Below are 21,119 nucleotides of genomic sequence, written 5' to 3'. Positions count from 1 at the left end.
TTCATTATCTGAAAAAAAAACAAAACTTAGCCATCTGCTTTTATTTAGTGATGATATATTTGACACAAATTAAGAGAATAAAAGAAGTGTCCGTGTGCACTCATGTTGTGTTATGTAGATATAAAGAGCTCATTCTAAAGGTCACAAAAACACAACAATTCTAATTTTCAGGTGATTATACACTAATTAAAACATACTTATGAATATTATCATCTTACACACTGCTCCTTTAAAGCAGTGGATCTCAAACTTCATGTCAAGGAGCCTTCTGGTTCCATCTGGTAGGATTTTTGCTTTTAGATGTTGTTTTGTGACCAAAATAGTCATAAAATCTGTCACTGTGTTACTTGGATGGAATTATAATGAAAATAAATTCTTCCTCTATTTGCTGGGGACCCCCCAGAGGCCCCTGAACCTCACTTTGAGACCCACTGCTCTCAAGGACAACCTGACAAACATTCCTACACCGCCCCCTGGTGGTGAACAGGGTCAACTACCGGTTTGAAGACTTTACTACAGTTTGTTGGTTTATTTTTCTGATATGGAGGCAAGAAGACACAGGGAAAGGGCTTTAAATTAATTTATTAAAAAAAAGCATTTCTCCACTGAAGCAGAACAAACATCAATTGTTTTTTTCCTTTTACTATTGTTTGGAACGTGTACAATCAGAAAACAGACTCACCAGGTCGCCAGAACAGAGTAAAATAATCAAGCAAATCTGGTTTGGACAAAGCAGGTTCTTCTTCTTTTTTTTTTTTTTTTAAATCTTTTTTTTTTCCTTTTTTTTTTTTTTTTTTAAACTCCTCTGTTCAAATTTTACAGTTAACAACTTCTCTGTTGTCGGATACATGCAAGGTCATCAACATCTGGAACTACACATGGAGATTTCATATGCTTATAATCGGTTATCTGTTCAAGTATTAAAATATGTAGGTATAACGAAGCGATTGGCATGTGGATATGTCAGAACGAGGGTGGTGGAGGTGGAGGGGGTTGGTGGGGGGGGGGGGGGGGGGGGGGTAAAGAAACAATTATTACGAAAACTACACTGTTTTTCACCGAACAGAAAGGAAGTCCACATAAAAAAAAAAAAAAAAAAAGAAAGTAAGTGAGATTTCTAAATTAGTTACCGAAATGTCACCGACCTCACCGTTTTGTACGCTTCCTCTTAATTAAATTATTACTTATCTATATAAGTGAAAATACATAAAATTAAAAAAAAAAAAAATCCTATGCTCCACATTTGAACAACAAAATACTGCATATCTACGTACAGCTGCGTAAAGGAAGGTCAGTATTGTGAGAGGCTAGCTGCCAGAGTTTCAGGAATATTGGCTCCGAGAGTTGATCCCTTTCTGAATGCGTTGACCGTTGTTTTTTTGTTTGTTTTTTTAATAAAGTTTTTTTTGAACCATCGGATGTTCGTCATACTCGTCGCTCGGTTGGTCACTCCCCCCCCTCCTCCTCCCTCCTCCGCCCCCGACGGGTCCTGGATGGGAGGATGTTGTCCGCCGCTGGCTGCCAGAGTCTCCTATCTGCTCTGAGGTAGATACGACAGAAAGGGGTGGCGTCCAGCCCGAGCTGAGTCGGGGTTTCTACTTCCCCCCTCCTCCGCTGGACCACGTGAGGTCAAAGGTCAGCTCGTAAGGGTTAAATTGTTGTTAAGGCTTCCTGTGGTCTTGGTTTAGTCACTCTCCTGTTTTCAGTGGCTTCACAGGGGACACCTTTCATTTGGAGTTTATCTTGATTTTGTTCTTGATCCACATTCCAGTCTTTAAAGGGGTGGACTTTATCTCTTTTTGTGTTTGTTTCTTCTTCTTTTGATGCTCTAGAACAGATAACCCAAACTGAAAAATGAAAAGAATCCTCTCCGTTTGGCACCTCGGGAGTCAGTGGTAGAAGGAAGACAAATAAAAATAAAAAAAGAAACGACGGGGACGAGAGAGAGAGAGAGAGAGAGAGAGAGACAGAGAGAAGAGAAGAGAAGAGAAGAGAAGAGAAGAGAAGAGAAGAGAAGAGAAGAGAAGAGAAGAGAAGAGAAGGTGGTGGGGTGTTGTGTGGTTATGTGGTTTGTACGGACTAGTTGAGTTGGCCGCCTTGGTCGTTAGCTGCCGATGAGTCCGAGTCCGCTGGGGTCGAGGCCGCCGCGGCCGCCGCCTCGGTCTCTGATTTGATGCGCTTGGCGTCCGGCTGTTCGCTGGCCAGCTGGTCCCCGTTCTGCCGTTTGGTGGGGAGGGAGGCGGAGGCGGAGGCGTGGGCCGCCAGCAGGTGGAGGGGGCTCGCCACAGCTGGAGCTGTGAAAAAAAAAACAGGAGGAAGGAAACAGAAGGGAAGGAGGTGGGTTAGTGGAGGAAATACTTGACTGTCAGAGCGGCTCAAACTGTGGTTAACCAGCATCTGTAAGCAGGAGGCCTGTGGGAAGTGTGGTTTGGCTCAGCTGCTGCCAGTATGGGATAATAGACTTTTAAGAGACTTTTTTTTTTTTCCAGATTCAGCGGAGGCAAAAGAAAAGTGTTTATGTTCAACAGAAGATCTTGTGGTTGACTTGAATTTATTGGATTAGTCGTTAACCATCATTCCAATAAGTTTAGACAGCTTCAACAATATAAGAGAGTAGACTTCTCTACGCATGGTTAATCAAAATAAATTGTATGAAAAGCCTATTAAAAATGTCAAATGGAGGGTTTTTTTTAATAGAAAAACACCGAGCAGTTCTTCTATTGTTTGTGTCATCTTGTATCCAGAGCTGAAAGAATCAGTCAGTTCACTGATTGACAGAAAACTAAATTAACTTAATTGTCATTTTCAAGCAAAATTATCAAATATTTTCCATTTCTAGCTTCTGAAATGTGAAGATTTGCTGCTTTTCTCTTGTTTTATATCATTTTAAATTGAATATTTTTGCTTGTTTTTGGATAAAACAAGAAATCTGAAGCATTGGACTCTGGGAAATTAGAATTTTTTTTTTTTTTTTTTTTTAACAAGTTTCTGACTTTTGAAAGACTGAAATTACTACAAATTAAAAAGTGAAAACCATTAGTTGCAGTCCTACTTCTCATATATTTTGTGCACTTTTCACCCACTCTGGAGCGGCTGGTTCCCCCGCACCGTTTCCATCCTACTGTCAACCAATTAACACATGATTTTAAATACCGAACGCCGACATGTTAAAAGCTCCGGTGAGCTTGGCCTCAAGTTTACTGTCTCTCTGATCAAATTTATTCCCTTCTTTGAATAATAAAGTTACATTTTGTGTGATTCGGCTGAAGCATCTGAACTAGAAAACCACGAAAGGCGGATAACCAATCAGAGACCAGTATAGTGATGGTTATGAAGGACGTGTAGGTGGCGTCTCACCTGAGCTGACGGTTCCCTGGATGGCAGTGGTGATGCTGTGGGTGCCGTTCTGTGTGATGGCCTTGATGGGCAGCTGGTGCTGACCGATGGGGGCCTGCTGCACTATGGTAACAGTCTGCAGGGGCGTGGCTGACTGGGAGGTCTGGATGATGCGACTGGAGCCACCTATAGAGGTGATGGTGGGAACCGTCTCCACTTTGACTGAGAGGAAAGAAAAAAAAAAATGACTTCAGTAAAAACATTTAATGCTACAAAACATACAAAAATGCTGGTTTCATATCTTTAAATGATGAATTAATGGGAAATACTGCTCACATTTCACCCCTTTCTTTCTGTTCTGTAAGTCTTATTTTTGTAATTAACCGTCTTCTTAGTATAGTGACTGTGCTTTTACACCAACAACTGTAACATGATGAATTAAGGGTTATTAAACCAGCGAGTAATTAATGATAAAGTATAGGAAGTAAAGGAAGAAAATGTTTCTAAAAAGCTGCATACTTGGCCTTTCTTTGTTGCCAAATAAATTGGTTTTTTATATTTATAGCTCAACTCTCCTCACGACTACTTTGCTAATACAGAAACACGATCTCACAACACTCACAGCTTCCTCACGTTGGATATCTTTCAAACTGCTCTGATATCTGAGCCAAGAAGACACTTCAGCCTCAGAACCAAAAAACCAAACAATTCTCAAAGATTATGTTCCTTCTTTCTTCCATTAAAGCAGATTTTCCTCCATTTCAAAGCTCTCTGTATGAGCCAAGCTGCAAACATCACTGTTGGTACAAATGTCCAGAACACATCATTTCCTCCAGAGCTGCAATGATTGGTCAATTAAAATCAACAGAAAATTAATCAGCAACAATTTTGATAAACGACTAATCTGTTGCTAAGTGTTTTCAGGCTTATTTATGACAAATAAAACTTAATTACAAGATCATTAGAAGGGTTTGAGGTGATTCTTTATACCCATTTTTTATGTTATTTTTGGGGGAAATTGTTATTTCAGGCACCAAAGCAGAAGAACAGAGCAGCTTCCAACACTAGTAGGTCATTTTTCAGTACTAGTATGTTACTCTTTTCCACATCTAGCAAAATATTTCAGCTTCTCAATACCTCCATGTTTAATGTTTCAGCAGCTGTAACAGAACTTTGCTTAAATAAAATGCAAAGTAAACAAATAAAGATTTAGATCAGAAAATCTGAATGAGCATTTAACGCCGACATTCAAACTCAAAACTACTGAAACTCTTTAAAAAGTATCGATGTTTGCTACTCAGCTCTAGACACCAGCGGACAAAGAGATTTCCTCGCTCGCTCCCGACTGACCTTTGACCTCTGTGTGCTCTCCGTTCTCCTGCGGTTCACTCTTGATGATGGTGGCTGGCTGGGTGATGACAGCGGCGGGGCTGAGGGACCCTGCTGGGATCTGCTGCAGGACGTGGACAGTCTGGACAGCAGGCTGGGAGGTGCTGGTGCTCACTGGGGAGGCCATGGTGTAGGTCACTGGCTTTATGGTTTGAGGTAACTGACGCTGGACTGCTATGAGTACCGGCTGGTTGTTAACAGGCGAGCCTGGAACGGAAACAGTGCAGCGACATGAGAAAATGACCATATTTGATCAGTTGACTGAGGGAACATTTATTGGCAGCTTTGATGATAATCAAATAATGGTTTTAGTAATTTTTTTTTAAGGTGCCCAAAATTTGCTTGTTGCAGCTTCTCAAATGTAATGATTTGAATCTTTTCTTTGTCTTACATGATTGTAAACTAAACATATAATTTTAGACTGTTGATCAGACCAAACAAGAGATATGAAGATGTTTCTCTAAGAAAATAAAAAGGGGCCTTTTTACTATTTACTGATACTTTACAGACAAGAAGGTGAGTGGATTAATTGAGAAAATAAGTTGCAGCCCTATTCTAATTATTAAAAAAAGAAATGAAATGAAAGTTACATTTGAATAAGTTGGGCTGTAGTCATTTCTCCGTTTTGCCTCTTCAGGTTAAGCTAACGTATTGTTGCTAACTTTGGAGCTAACCCCCTTCACTTTTGCAGCACTTGGGGAAACAACAGACGTGACTTTTTAGCATTTATTAACTATTACACTGGAGTCTGTACTGTACATTTACTGCCAGACTGACAACTTACCGCTAATCTTTTCCTCTGCTCCGCTAGCATCAACCGTTACTTTCCTGCCGCTCTTTTCCCACTCGCTACGCAAACATACTAAGCACTGCCCTATTCCTAAACGGAGCTACGCTACTGATATTTAGCGTTATTTTTGGCATTAAAAAAATATATATATTTTGGCCTTACGGGGGTTCGTTGAAATTATTACAGGAGAAACGCTGATTCAGTTACCGTTGAGTAACCGTTGAGTACAGTTAGACCCTGGAAGCTTCATTGGGGTTGGGCGAGTTCAAAGTTGTGAAAACAACGGGGGTGTTTTGAATACACCCCCCAATTTTAGGAAATAACGGATCAATCCTGGAAAGCTGTTGATGTAGCACTTCTCTCCTTAGGAAAGTAACACGGAGATTATTCGACCAATGAGAATTTAGCATGGACGTATAAAGAGAACTGGATACAGCGTCGGAGGCGGGGCCCCCGTTCATTCTTATGAAGTTGCTCAGTGGTGCATGAAGCCAAAAAAAAAAATAAAAAAAAAAATCGACTTCCAGGTATGAAAGTACCCGGATCTTCCGCATTGTGCGGCCCATAGAGCATGCGCACTAGTGACTTTCTCTGACCGAGTCGGCTACTTCCGGTTTAGCCCTCCGGCTAACTTGAATGGGGATAAAACAATTCAATCATACGTCTCTTCTAGGCTTTTGAAATGTGATTGAACTGAACGGATTTAAATCTGATAGTGAGTCATTTCACGGGGGTTGTGACGCTCAGAAAAATTTATCCGCTGATTTACAGACGTCTCTCTCACAATGCAAGTCTATGGGAAAAAGTCTTTTTGGGCCAGTGTGCATCACGTGACGTTGTAATTACACGGTTTGGCCGCTATGTCAAATTGGCTTCAAAGCCTGGCGCTCTTCCTGTATCCAGTTCTCTTTATACATCCATGGAATTTAGTCGGACGAGAGCATATCGACCAACTAATCGACCAGTCGACCAGCAGACTACAGCCCTAGAATAAGTAGGGGTTGCTAGTTCTGACAGAGTGTTGCATTGTAGGTTGTAACCTTAATGTTGCTACGCTAGCCAGTTTCTTCCAGTCTGTTTATAGTGAGACTGTTAGTCAGCGAGCACTAAAAGTGTTGGGTGAGTTTCTGAAGGCTTGACTGTGACTGATAGACAAGATGTGGGGTTTATGTTCTGCTTTAAACAAACGTTTTTCACTTTTAACAAGAGAAAAAGGCTTCAAGGATGAGAGCTGTCTTATCTTTGGATTAATAGCATCTCTGTATCTCTGGGAAACTTTCCCATCAGGACGCGTGTGAAGGTGTGTTGTATGTTTACAAAGCAGCTGTTGGAAAAGAGGAGGCCGTGTTAACATCAGAGTCGTCTTGTATTAAGGCCGATATGATATGTGGAAAGCCGCCACTCAATACTAACTCAAGTATCCAGGATGTGCAAAAATAACAGCATTTGTAGCACTGTGGAAAAGATAAAGATCGCCATGTTTTGTAATGTTTGAGGTTGTTTTCAAAGTCAGCAGTCAAGGCCTCAAATTAAGCTGTTTATGTGTAACAGTGAAGCTCAGAAACTTGGTCCAAAACCAGCAGAGTTTAACAAGACCTGTAATTGTTTTACCTGAAGACAACACGGTGATCCAACAACCGATGTGAGCGGCAATAAAATTTAATGACTTCTTAACAGTTTTACAGTCAAATCCACTGATGATTTTTATTTTTTTCTCTCCGTCATGGAATGTTTTTGTTTGAGACAGGAATGCTGACTTGATTCAACTTGACATGACGTGAGAAGAAAACATGAACGACGAGACTCGAGCCAGAGTCAACATCCACAGAGGTAGATTTACGCTGCTGTAAACAAACGTAAGAGAGAGAAAGTCACATGAAAACTAAAAGACAAGCAGAAAGTGTACCTGGTGTGTTTTGTGCAAAGCGTGCTTCCTGGATGACTGCCAGTTTGGGCTGGACCGCTGCGGTGGACACTGGGGCTGGAGCCGAGTTCTCCAGCTCCAGGGGAACCGGGGAGCCCTCTCGTGATAGGCTGTCAGGGGTCTGAACGCCGCTGGAGTGAGCGGAGAGCACCCCCGAGTGGTTGGGAGAGGCCGGGGCGCTCCTGAGGGTCACAGAAAAAAAAAAAAAGAAAAGTTAATTAAAAACAGAAAGAGCAGCTTTAATGAGTCTTTATTCAGTACGTCGTAACTATCAGTTACTAGTTGTTCATTTATCTTCTACGATTCTGAATCGATTCACAGATGTCAAAAGATTTTCTAAGCGTTAACTTGATGTTGACGCAATGAAAAAAGGCGGAACTAAACTGCGAGGGCAGCGCAGCACCCGGACAGTTAACAGCGTGCACACGCTAGAGTTATCTAGAAGTTCATCCTCAAAAAAAGGCAGCGGATACAAGCATATTTTGATTTAATGACTAAATAATTCTACCTCTGTGAGACTAGTGTGAAGTATATTGTGAATACTTTATACGCCGTCACTCAGACTAAACGTTAGTGGACCAGTGAACAAAACTTCTCTTTTTAAATGACATTTAACCAGTGATGTCGGTCAGTAAATTACACTTTTATTTCATTATTCTCATGCAGGCAGAAGACTGTAAAATGCTCTCAAATGCAGTTAACCTTTTAAAAGCTGCAGATCATTTATAACTGTTATGTTTCATATTGTATTTCAGTGGAGTAAGGACACCAGTGACTGGTTTGCATGCAGTATACTGGAGTGAGAGACTGAAAATAGAGAGAATCACACCCCTAATAAATAACTACAAGTGTTGTAAAAAGACCAAAATTATACAATTTTTTAAAGGGACACATCATCACGTCACGTCTGTAAAATGTAATGAAATGTCTGTTTTCATGACTCATATGAAACTCTGCAGTTATTGCTGTTGGAATCTGGAAAGTGTGTGTGTTGCTTCCAGCTCAATCTAAAATTTTAATAAGCACAAAACAACCCTAATAGTGGAGATAAACACAAAACAACCCGGCAGACGGCAGTAAACTGTGTTGTAAACGGTTGGTTTTATGAATCAAAGCAGGAAGAGAGTGTGTGTGTGTGTGTGTGTGTGTGTGTGTGTGTGACAGAGCGGGATGAAACCAGACCTGGAGGACAGGGGTCCGTGGGGGGTCCTGAAGCAGGGGACTCCCCGGGGCCTTCGTTTCCTGAAGGCCTGCTCGATGAGCTTCCCCTCCGAGGACGGGTCTATCCTCCAGAAGGAACCTTTGCCGGGCTCCTCCTGCGACCGCGCCACTTTGATGAAGTAACGGTTCAACGACAGGTTGTGACGGATCGAGTTCTGCAGCAGAAGAAGAAGAAAAGCGAGGAGTGAAGAGGACGTTACAGCAGAAGAAATAAATAATAAAAAGGTTCATTTTTATCATTATATTCTGCATTTTATTTCATTTTTTTTGCCAGCTTCTGCCTGTTTCCAGGGAAACCGTGCACTGAGGTTTTGGATCTTTGCACCATCGTGCTGACAGTCAAACGTGCGTGCGGACTCACCTGCCAGCCCTTGTCTGCGGTTCTGTAGTAGGGGTAATTCTTTGTGATGTGATTGTAGATTCCGTTTAGTGTGAGCTGCTTGTCCGGAGCCAGCGTTATGGCCTGGACTATCAGCTGTGCATAGGAGTACGGAGGTTTGGAGTCGTCCTGCCGAGAAGCAAAACATTTTCAATTACACCCAGAAAACAAAACGTGTGTCTGTGTGTCATCTTCCTTCCAGCTGTAAAACATGTAATTCATCACTTTAATTTGCCAGAGCAAAAAGATATTTATAGACAAATCTGGTCTAAATCACCAAACTGCTGCTTAACAGTCCACCTCCTGCTCTTCTGATCTCTTTGGTGTCTTTGTTGTATGATGTGTGCAGTTTGTTTGTATCACAGATTCTTCAAATATGACATTATTTTAATCAGAATTTAAAAAGAAGTCATTGTATTTTATCCAGATTCATGCAGGTTAAATATGTTTTGTTTGGGAAATCGAGTGTTCAAACAGTGAAACACTGACTTCATGTCGTGCTGTGTGTTCAGATCATGACACGCAAACCCAAACAGTTCTTTGTTTTGTCTACAGCTGCAACTAACAATGATCTTTGTTAGCATTTCTTTATTAAATATCTTCTATTATAGCCTTTTAGGACTCATTTTTATAAATACTGAGTCTATTTTAAAACATATCTGTGACATTTTATTCACCAGAAGTTGTTTGGATTTCTCTAAATCTTCATCTTTCCTTCTTCTCTGTCCAGCAGGCTGTTTACTGTTCATCCTTAATGCATCTCAAACTTCACTGTTTTTGTTTTCCACAATACCACTTCTTTAAAAATGTTTAGACGTTTGGTCTGTAAACCAAACAAAAATGATGTTATTAAATGTCTTGTTTTGTCTGAGCAGCAGTTTAAAACCCAAAAGATATTCAGTTAAAATAAAAAGAGAAGATGGAACAGTCTTTTCTTTTGGTATTTTTGTTTTAAAAAAATAAAATGACTCGTAGGTTATCACAATAGCTGCGTTAATTAATTTTCTGTTCAATTAATCGATGCAGCTCTCCTTCAGTCTGACTTACCAGCTGTTGAAATATCAGGAAATTGAAAAACATAAAGCTGCAACGATCAGTCGATCAACAGAAAATGAATCTATTCAACTATTCTGATAATCGATGAATCATTTTGAGTCAGTTTTTTGAAGAAATAAACGTCGGACTTCTTAAATGTGAATATTTTCTGTTCTTCTCTGTCTTCTATGACAGTAAACTGAATATATGTCAGTCGGGACTAAACAAGACATTTTAATTTGCATCTTTGGGAAACACTGGTTGACATTTTTCACTGTTTTATAAACCAAACAATGAATTGAGAAAACCAGCAGCAGATTAACAGATAATGAAAATGAATGTCACCTGATCAACATGTACTGATGAAACAGACAGCTGAGTGTGTGGAAGACGATGTTTTTGTCACTGTGTCGCATGTTGTGACCATAAATCTGTGTGATCAGATAGTTTACAGTGTATCTAGTAGAAGATGTGGGAATTAAATCATGATCTGAACGCATCAGCAGACACAGAACAACGGGTTTATACGTCTCTGTGAGTGTACTAAGTGACAAAGTGTAAACCGGCGGCTGGACTCTGGAGCTGCTCTCACCTTGGGACTGTCGCCTCCGGAGGCATCTTTGTCGTTCTCAGGCTGGGAGTTGTCATTTATAAGCTGCAGCTCTGCGGAGCTGACCATTCGACCTCCCATCCTGTAGCCTGAAGAGCCTGCGCCCCGCGGGCTGGAGGGGCACGAGTTAGCAGCACTACAGGGATAAAATAAATAAATAAACAACTGTCAGCTGTCAGGAAACTTAGAGAATATTGAGAGACAGAACAATAGGACATGACAATGAAGTGCTTTAAGTTAAAACGTATGCTAGCGTTTCCCAGGAGGGCTCGGCTCATCCGCAGTCTGTGCTGCAGTGGAGCGCTTCGGGCCGACATCTATGCAAACGGCTCTTCCTCCTAGATAGTCTGCAGTCACAATCAGGCCTCAAGCAACAAGGCGTTCACATCATGATCGCGTCTAATACTCCAGTAAACAGACTCATGTTATGATCAGGACTCCCGCATGTACGTCACAAGCTGCGTTTTCACAACTGTGACTGTTTATTTTTCACACTATAAGAAGAAGAAGTCAACTTTCAAATGAGAAGAAACCTGCTTGGTTTTTTTTTGACGATGTGGCTGAGGTCAGAGGTCGAGAGGATCTAAGAGTCTGAGATGGAGCCGCCTCCCTCTCTAAGCCTAAGCTGATCCTCATATTATAGGGGCCACGTCAAGGTCAGCTGACACCTCAAGGTCAACTATGGGCAGCGGTGCGGGAGTGACTTCTTACAGTCACGTACTGATCCAGGATCTTAAAGAGTCTGGAAACCAAACGAGAGTTGAAGTGATTGATTGTTTTCAAATCAGGATTCAATTGAATTAACAAAAACTGATCAAATAATGGAGTAGTCAGATCCTTTAATAAAATTACCAATATGACACTGTAAAAATACTGGTTGTGCAGCGTAACTGATATATTATTTCATAGATTGTTTATCCTGTTGTATTAATGTGTAAGCAGCATGTTACTGCTGTAGCTGCTCGGGGTGGAGCTGGTTTAACTACCTTCCATATAATTAGGTAGTTTAGCTTAGTGGTTCCCAAAGTAGGGGAGGGGTGCCTCCACAGGGTCACCAGATAAATCTGACGGGTCGTGACATCATTTACGGGAGAGGACGTTCTGCTACACAAACGTTTTCCTCTAATCTTTGTTTTGTTTTGTTTAAATAGTGGATAATTTCACTTCTTTGTGCCTCAAATTAAAGGATAAAGATGACAGTTTTCTATATTTTTCTTATTGCTGAGAAATCTCATGTGCAGAACCAAACAAACAATGAATTGATCTACTTACAAGTATTATGTGTGTATGCAAAGTCTGATATATCTTATTCCTCCGTTATCGTCAAAAAACACGTCAATGTTCCTTCGTTACGAAGAGCACAACAAGCTAGCAAAGCTCTGAGAGCAGAACGCTCCCGAGACGGAAAACATGATGCTGTTCTTCGTCTTTTGAGCCGTTTCTAAACAAACCGAACTCTTCATGATGAAGGACCATGTCACCAAGTGCAGCGCTGTGACTCATTGATGTGTTTTTAATAGTTTTTGGACGTTAACGGAGGTCTACGGCACAGAGGAATAAGAGAATAAACACACAAGTCATCGTTGGTTTGGCTCCAAACATGAGATTTGTTGACTGTAAGATAAATATAAAGAGAGAAAACCCTCACAACTCAAACATCTGAAACGTGACATCATCCCCAACTAGACATTTCTTCTTTATAAAGGGCTCACACGCCAAAAATGTTGAGAACTGCTGGTGTAATCTTTAACAACGCTTTTTATACCTTTTTAAAAAAAATGTAAAATACCAATTTTTCTGTGAAATAATTAAAGCAGCACAGAAGAAGAGAGAAGTCATTTCCTGTCTGCTTGAAGGCCAGTGAATACATAAATTTCCAGTGGCGAGTACCTAATGGTGCCAGTAGGCGATGGCAGAGGGCTCATTAGGTGAGCGATGTTGTCTGGAATGTTGATGGTCAGGGGGGAGATCTGGGGTTGTACTGGTTTCACTGGGGACTCCGGTGCTTCGCGCTTCACTTTCTTCCCGCTGGACAAAGCGGTGAATGTGATCTTGATGTTTGTGCTGGGGAACCTGAAAGTGCACCTGGAAAGAGAGAGAGAGAGAGAGAGAGAGAGAGAGAGAGAGAGAGAGAGAGAGAGAGAGAGAAAAAAAAAGGATTTAAAAAAAACCCTCCGGAGCTGCAGCTCTGAGAACAAGTGCGGAGACGCCCGTCGATGAAAACAACATTTCAAAAGCCAGCCAGTTCTTGATAAACGCCACATAAACCTCCGCTGAGGCTTTAACACTTTGCTGATTCTCTGCCTCTCTGCTTTTTAATTAGCTGACAAAGACAAGTTAATTAAATTCAAATACTGATGCAATTGCTTGATGAAGCTCCCTCCATTCTGCCAACCCACCAACCATCAAGCAGCAGCAGCAACAAAAACCAGAGGATTTATCACAGACTACGTTCTGCAGACTGGAGCTGCCCTGTGTCGACTGTTTCGTTGGGAGGCCTCGGCGGCGGTGGAGGACGGGCTTAAATTAGACGAAGCGGTAAATATAAAAGACGCTTGAAGCGTTTCAGCCTCATGTGAACTGGAGCCTGACTGATAAATCACTATTGTGAACATGTCGGGCAATGACATGAAACTGAAGCACATAAAATACGTCCAAAAGAGAACACTGACAAGTTTATTTTTATGCTGTAAAATGTCATCGGCTGATGTGTTGTAATCATATTCTTTTAACTGTCAGATTTCAATATATTGGCTGCAATTGGGCTACAATAAAAACAACATGATCCAGATGGAAATATGCGTCTGTCTCTATTTATAAATGTTGAACAGATTCACATTCAGATCATTTAACAAGAATAAAGTGTCCCAACATTTGTTGGTTCAAGCTTCACAAATGTGAAGATTTGCTACTTTCATCTGTTTTAAACGACTTGGGGACTTTCTGCTCTTGGTTGGACGGAAAAAGAAATAAAAGTAAATACTTTAAATCTTAAAAAAGTCATTAGTTCTAGTAGTTATTAAAAAGGAAAATCCCATCTATAAAACATTTTTCACTGGTATAATATTAACTTGGGCTGCTGCCTAATAGTCGACCAGCCGTTAGTCGATGAGAAGAGTCGTAGTCGACCGAGTTTGACAGGTTTTCATTGGTCGGTTAGTCGCACCTTGTAAAAATTAGGTCTGGAAAGTGTGTGAAATGCTAAACGGCCTTTATTTTGAAACAACAAATACAGGAGTAGCAAAACACGGCTGAGGCGACTGATAAAGTTATGCTATTGGCCTTCAGCTGACCAATGGCATAGCTTCATCACTCAGTCAGTGACCTGGTCTGGAAATATCTGTCAGCTTTGGTACTTTACTGCCGGGAAACTGCCTTAAACGAGAGATAGGGAGGATTTAAGGGTAACTCAGTCTCCTTAATGGTCGTTCTGACACGTTCGTCGTTGATAACAGGCAGCTCGCTTGTAAAGTTTGGATTTAAAAGGCTCATTATTACGGTTTTTGTATTTCTCTGTGATGTAGCACAACAATGTTATTGTAACATTTGTTCTCAACCTTGGAACTCAAACTGTTTTCCGATGCCCCTAAAAATATATTCAAATAATCAAATTAATATCGACTTGTAAACTAATGGCTTCTCCAATATTAACCTGGTTCTTACAAAGCACCCAAGGTATTTTATTTCTCCTTCAACCTTTCCTATATTTCCCAGAATAACACGGTCTGGACTCTGGATTCTTTCTCCAACTATGAAACTTTTGTCAGTGGTCTTGGTGGTCTTTCATCTCTGGATCTACGATAGATTTTTCTTTCTATCTGTTGGGTTTGTGTTGCTTCTAAGAGAAGAAAATCACTAGTGTCTGCTTCGCCCCGGTGACGTTTCCATTTCCTGATTAACCGATTGATTGTTAAAGCCAAGAAATGTTTTTAAAAAATACCCCAGTTTAATTTAATTTCACAGAGGCCAAGTCGACATATTCAGACGTCTTGTTGTGTCTGACAAAAACAGTCCAAAACCTTCTGTGACAAATAAAGTCCCTCTGTGACATTGAATCCTGTAAACAGTTTTGGAATATTGTTGGAATCTAAAAAAGAACACAAAAACGTCTAACACGGAGGTTTCCACATAGCTGATAATTAAAACCAACCATCACTTCTCCATTTGATTTGCAGAGGAATTCAAAAACTACAACAACCAACAAAATGGACTCAGGAATGCGAGGATGGTGCCAACAGACACTGAGCAAGATTTAAGGTGGATTTCTTAGGTTTGATTAAAAAAAAAAAAAAAAGGCTCATCATTAGTATATGATAGACGTTTACATTGGGGAGGGATGAAAGGAAAAACATCGAGGGAATTCTTCTAGAAATCATTGTTTGGATTAGGATGCCTGACACCCAGGAGACGAGGAGAAGGCACACATTGCTTTTCATTTAGTTAAAGGAGTGCCAGGCACAGCAGTTTTTGTTTTTTTTTTTCCACCGGGCCCTCGCAAGAGCTGGCATCTGCTGAGAGAACTGTATCCCCGACACCTACATCTCAAATTAGCTTTGCTGCTCACAGGACGAGACTGAAACACTTCCTGGAGCCAGACTGGTAAGGGGAGACACTTTCATTATGCATATGCCCTCCGTGAACCCTTTCAGGAGACTTCTCTAAAAGGATCTGATTTAAGTTTTTTGGAAGATCCTTTAAATAACATCAGAGCTTTTCTCAAAATCTGGCAACTGTGTGTGTGTGTGTGTGTAACTGACAGAGTGGGGACAATGATATCTAAATATAATCAAGGAATAACAGAATATCAAAAACAATCTTGTTCCTTTATGTTCTTCATTGTCTTTCATCCCACTGTCACTGAAAACTAGTGTATGTTCAAATATAAAACACAAACAACCACCCGAGCATCTTTAATATGAGAATACTGACGTTTAGACATGTCACATGACTAATGAGGGCTGTATATATATTTATAGTGTACCAGTGCAGTGCCCGTTCACAACGTGCCTGTTCAGAACGGGACAATTACTTGGCCTCCGGGTATTGCTGCTCTGCTCGCAGCTTTCTCGAGAACCGCTCATCCAAACGACTTCACACTCGACGCCGCGCTTCCTTCGGTCCTCAGCAACACACCCGCCAAGTGTGAAGTAGATCAGATGAACGGTTGTCAAGAAAAGTGAAGAGAACACACACACAGACAGAGACACAGACACAAAACTTCCTTTATAGTTAGATTACAAAAGGCAGCACATGATGGTTTAACTTCCCCACAAGTTCAGACTGTTTTCACCGAGACAATCACCACATCAAATTCCTCACTACCATGACAACAGTTTCTCACTGATGATAGGCTTTTCCAAAACCCATCAACTCCAGGGTCCCCCCTCGTAAATTATTAAGCAGAGGCGGTGAGTGCCCCAGATCCTCAAATGTCTCGTTTTGTCCGATCAACAGCCAAAAATTCCAAGAAATTCGGTTTCCCATCACATAGAGAAAAGCTTCAAATTAGGAACGTCAGTTTTGGTTAATTTTGCTTCCGACATACCGACACCCATTAACCGACGACTAACTGGTTTATTTTTAAGAAAAGTTGTGAGGTAGCTTTTGTTTGTGAGAGCTGTCCAGCAGTCAGAGCTAACATTAGCTTGACTTTTAGCTCGTCCTTCTTCTCCTCAAAGTGTTTTTCAGCGCGTTTAGTCACAGTAGCTCTCGATGGTGTAACATACTCGTGCTCAACGTACGAATATAAGTAATAATAATAATAATAATAATAGATCCTCTCCCCTCTCCTTTTCCAACAGCTGTTTCTGGAAGAATAACGTTTCTTTTTGAATATAACTTACATCATAGTATAGTTAAATACTCACACACTCTGCTGCCAGGCTCTTGGAAGGGGTAAAAAAATATTTTCTCCGACAGTTAGCATTTATAAGACTGCCTCCTTATCATCTGTGACGGTGGTATTTGGCGGCTTGACATATTCTGTTTCTGCAGCAGAGACGGCGGAAGACGTTTTGGACTCGAATTTATTTCCTTTGTGGCAGAAAAACACATTACATCAGCCTTCAGAAACTCCTGCAGAAACACTTTCAATGCTGACTGACTCTAACACACTCACTATAATCAGACTTTAAGACTCTCACTAGCTTAGCAACATTAATGCTACAAACAACCCATAATGCAACACTCCGTGTAGAAGTCAGTTTTGCACCAATACTTAATCCATTCAAAAAGAACATCTGATGTTGTGAACATGTAATTGTCTAGCCATTAGCAGAGTGTGTGTGTGTTAGTTAACCTGTATACCCGACATGCGTAACCGGTCAATAATATTCTCGGCCACTGACATCCCTACTTCACATCCGCACATTTGGAAAGCTGCAACCAGCAAATGTTTGGCATTTTTGCTTAATAAACATCTAAAATAATTATTCAATAATCAAAATAGTTGCCAATTAATTGTCTGTCGATTGACTAATTGTTTCAACACTGATCGATTTAGTCGGTAGACGACAATATCCACACTTGTTACATATTGTGGCGTTTTATGTTTATGTTCGCTCTTACTGTTTTATTTCATTACATTCGGCCCGTCTACACTGTAAAACACTGAGAAAATTGGCTAAACTTAGTCAGGACGTGTCTGATCAAGGAATCAGTAAACCAGACAATTCTGACTAGACATTCGTTACCAACTTCTAATACTCGATGCTACAGACACATTTCACTCAGCTCTATATTCAACTTCAATTAGCTTCAACTGACAATTATCACTTTTATCTGCGGATGATTTTCTCAGTCTGTTACGTAAACCAGAGAAACCTGCTTATCACAAGATTCTGAAACCCAACAGGATGTCTTCAAATTGCTTTCTTTTTCCTGACCAGTAGTACGCAACCTCAAATGTGTTTAAAACAAAAGCAGCAAATATTCCCATTTGAGAAAACGTAAAAAGGCTTTTTTGCTTTAATAACACATTTAAACGATTCATTGAGTTTCAAAATTGTTGCCAGTTAATTTTCTGTAAATCATCTGATTGGTGAATGAATTAGCTTCAGCGCTAATATCTACTACTGAGGTTATGATACAGGATATTGAGGTTTAGATACACAGGCCCAGCTCAGACAGTTTGCAGCTGAGAATAAATGCACCTTGTTGTTTTAAAGGGACTCTAAAGACAGAGGATTCCCAGTGTTAAAACAGGGTTTCACTGGTAATAAAAGCAAACTCTAACAAACACTGTCATGCAATTAGTGCTGCAATTAATGATTATTTGCACTAATCTATCCATGATGATGTTGTTGTTGTTGTTGAACACCCCCCCCCCCCCTTCTCCATGCATGCATTCATTCATGGAAGCCTCTTATTCCCCTGTATGAACACAATGGGGCCTAAACTCCAAAAAACGCACAGTTGCTATGCTGCGAAGCTGTGAGGACGGCAACAAACAAAGCTTGTTCAACTGAAAACTTTCACTTGATTTTCACCCCCCTCCACTCTACCCCACCACCACCACCACCACGAAAAAAAAAAAAAAGAATGTAAACAAAGAAGACAGCGAGACAGGAAGAGCAACAACTTGGGAGAGAATTTGCGGGTGTGGGAGAAGACGGGGAACAGGGAGGGAGGGAGGGCTGTTCCTTCTGTTCGGCCTGTTTACATCACCAAAGAGGAATCCCTGGAATACAACCAACCTGTCCCCTGAGCCACAGCTCTGCAAGTTCTCTCATGCTGTCAATCCGTTTCCTTAGTGGCATCTTTCTTCTTCTAAACAGTGAGGGTCGTTTGAGTGTCCTCTCTAGCTTGAGGATTACAGTAAAGCACGTGAGCCCATGCTACAGCTGCTAGTGTCTTACTTATGCACGTATGTGTAGTAAAGACTGCTGCTGATTAAAAGCTCTTTATTGGCAGTCAGCCTGATCAATAAGAGAATGTGAAACCACTGCTTCTCCTCCCTTGTTCTCGTGGAGCTTACATAATGAAATGCATTGGTGTATATAGTACGATGTAGCTAATAGCGCAGAAAATCGATGTAACCATCAATCTCAATAACACAAAAGTGCAGTTGCACAAAAGGTTGTTGCGCAAAAACAACAATTTTGGCAGTCCAGATATTGCATCAAGTCAAAACAAGTTCACTTATTCTTTGTGCAGTGCAAAAAAAAAAAAAAAAAGTGGTTTCAATTTAACATTGCACAATAGCTGAAAGCGGAGTGGGAAGTCGCAGTTGGCAGAGGCTGGTAGGTTTGTATGCACTACACGACTCTGTAGTGAATAAACTGCAACCACCTCCCTGAAAAATATGTCTGGTGAAAATGTAAACAAGTTAGTTTGGTGTGTTTGTGGTCGAACGTGATCTTCCTATTACGATTTATGTGTTTCAACTCAGTTTTAATCTAATGCTCTGTTGTTTTATGTGCATAAATACACCCTGGGGCTCGTTTTATTTTAGATTATCAGATATTATTCGAGGGAGGACAAAATTGCACACCACAAAAAAAATGTCAGGGATGAAACAGTAGAGTCTGAGGCCTTTTTCCATTTTGGAAGTGGTATGTTCCATGACACATTCTTCAACTGATTGATCATTTAGTCTATAAAATTTCTGAAAATAGCAAAAACTGTAATTAACACTTTTCCCCACACTGGCTAAATTGAAGTATTTTAATTGCAAAAAAACCAAAAACACCAAGATATTTAGTTTGCAATGATATATAACTGAGAAAAGTAGTAAATCTTCACATATGTAGAGCTGGAACCAGAAAATTGACATGTTTGATTAATATATGACAACAGGATATCAAAACTAAGTGATTAATCTACTAAGCTACAATCATTGGCTTTACATCAAATTACCCCAAACCCCAAAAGATAATCAATTTGCGATGGCAGAAGAAAAAACAGCAACTCTTCACATTTGAGAAGCTGGTAAAACCGATTGTTTAGCATTGTTGCTTGATAAATAACTTAAAATAATGAACTGATTATCCAAATTGTACTTATCTTTAATCTGTTAAACTGCCACTAAAATAGCCTACACCCAGTATCAGATTACTACAGATCAGTGCTATAGATTTCCTGGAGTGATACGTGTTTGTTTAGAAAGCAGCACATTTCACAACTGCACATTATCAACAATCCTAAAAGTTAAAACAATGGCACCATGCAGGCTGCAACCTGCACCATCACCGCTCTCAAACTGTCTGTTCACCACTGGGCCAGTCTGTCTTACTCTTAAAAAAACACTCTAATTTAACTATTAAAGATCCGTCACGCCAGAAAAAAAAACAACTTATTTCATAGTTAATGTTGGCAAATCATTGATGAGACACACTTGCCAGGAAGACTTCAGCGTATTTGAATGGAGGCCAAAGTTCCCGCAGGCTGTGCTGTTGAGCCGGCAGGGCGGGGACGGGCGGGTTTGTTTACGTTTAGGGGTCGAGGGGAGCTCCATTCACAACCGCACAGAAACTACAGCTAACTGCTTGTGTTTGCATGACTACGGGGGTGAATGTTTACAGTATCACGAGTTAACCATTTCTAAGTCAAGAGAGTCCATGTGACAGAGGAAAAATAACCACAAGTCAACATCAACAATAGCGTCCCCGTGGCTGTGAGCTAGCTAGGTTATTTTGGCTAACTAGCTCCGGTACAGACACGCAGGAATGCGGCTAGTTAACCGCAGGAGAGGACGTGGAGTGAAGGAAGGCGGCTAATAAACACTGTTACTAACAAAAAATGTCAACAAAGAAAATGGCATTGTGGACAGGATGCGGACTTCTTGCTAACATGCTAAAACACGTGGTCCCCTCGGCACTGCTAGCCAATATAAACCCAATGTTGTTAACTGTTAACTTTAGCCGGCCGGCTACTACGGCTAGCATCCACATGTTCCCCCCAACAACTTACATTCGTGGTAGCTGCAGAGGAGGGGCGCCCCGTCTGAGGAACACTCCGTCTACAAACACCCCGTTTTTACCGAGACACCTCAGGTAGAAGTCTCCGCTGCCGGCACCGTCGTCGCTGGCGGTGAATATCTCCAGATGCCTCCGCGAGATGAAGCTGGAGTGGCCCATGCTCACGTCCACGGAGCCCTGAGAAGAGTTCCGGCCGACGGTCACCGAGCGCTTTTTCATCATGTATTCGAATTCACGGCCCTCGAGCCGGGCAACCGGCCCAGACGATCCGCTCACCACAGCCATGCTCGGGTTAAAGTCTCCAAATGCCGAATACTAGGAGAAATTTTAAAAAAACTATTGACTGCGGCCCTTCAGAGGCGTGTAAATGGAGCAAATCTACAAGAGGGGCATCAAATTCAAAACATGAATTTAGAGGGGAACATGCGAGGCCAGGGACAGCGGCTCCGACCCACCGCCGAGAGAAAAGGGAGCAGGGAGGTCCAACCAAATAGCGCAGGAGGCGGATGTGACTTTAC

General features: G+C 41.1%; 1 protein-coding gene across 1 annotated transcript; it reads right to left on the bottom strand.

Moving 5' to 3' along the window:
• Window positions 1-1,183: 1,183 nt before the first annotated feature.
• foxk2b (forkhead box K2b) lies at window positions 1,184-21,057 on the bottom strand. Its single transcript, XM_042392920.1, has 9 exons — window positions 20,594-21,057; window positions 12,575-12,769; window positions 10,667-10,820; window positions 9,022-9,168; window positions 8,622-8,815; window positions 7,422-7,621; window positions 4,687-4,932; window positions 3,358-3,558; window positions 1,184-2,294 (listed from the first exon to the last, which is right to left on the bottom strand). The coding sequence occupies exons 1-9, from the start codon at window positions 20,884-20,886 to the stop codon at window positions 2,080-2,082; spliced, it is 1,845 nt and encodes a 614-aa protein (XP_042248854.1). The 5' UTR covers window positions 20,887-21,057; the 3' UTR covers window positions 1,184-2,079.
• Window positions 21,058-21,119: the final 62 nt, after the last annotated feature.

The sequence above is a fragment of the Thunnus maccoyii genome, chromosome 18 (genome assembly GCF_910596095.1).
Source record: "Thunnus maccoyii chromosome 18, fThuMac1.1, whole genome shotgun sequence".
NCBI lineage: Eukaryota > Metazoa > Chordata > Actinopteri > Scombriformes > Scombridae > Thunnus > Thunnus maccoyii.
This window is presented reverse-complemented; position numbering and strand designations above follow the sequence as displayed.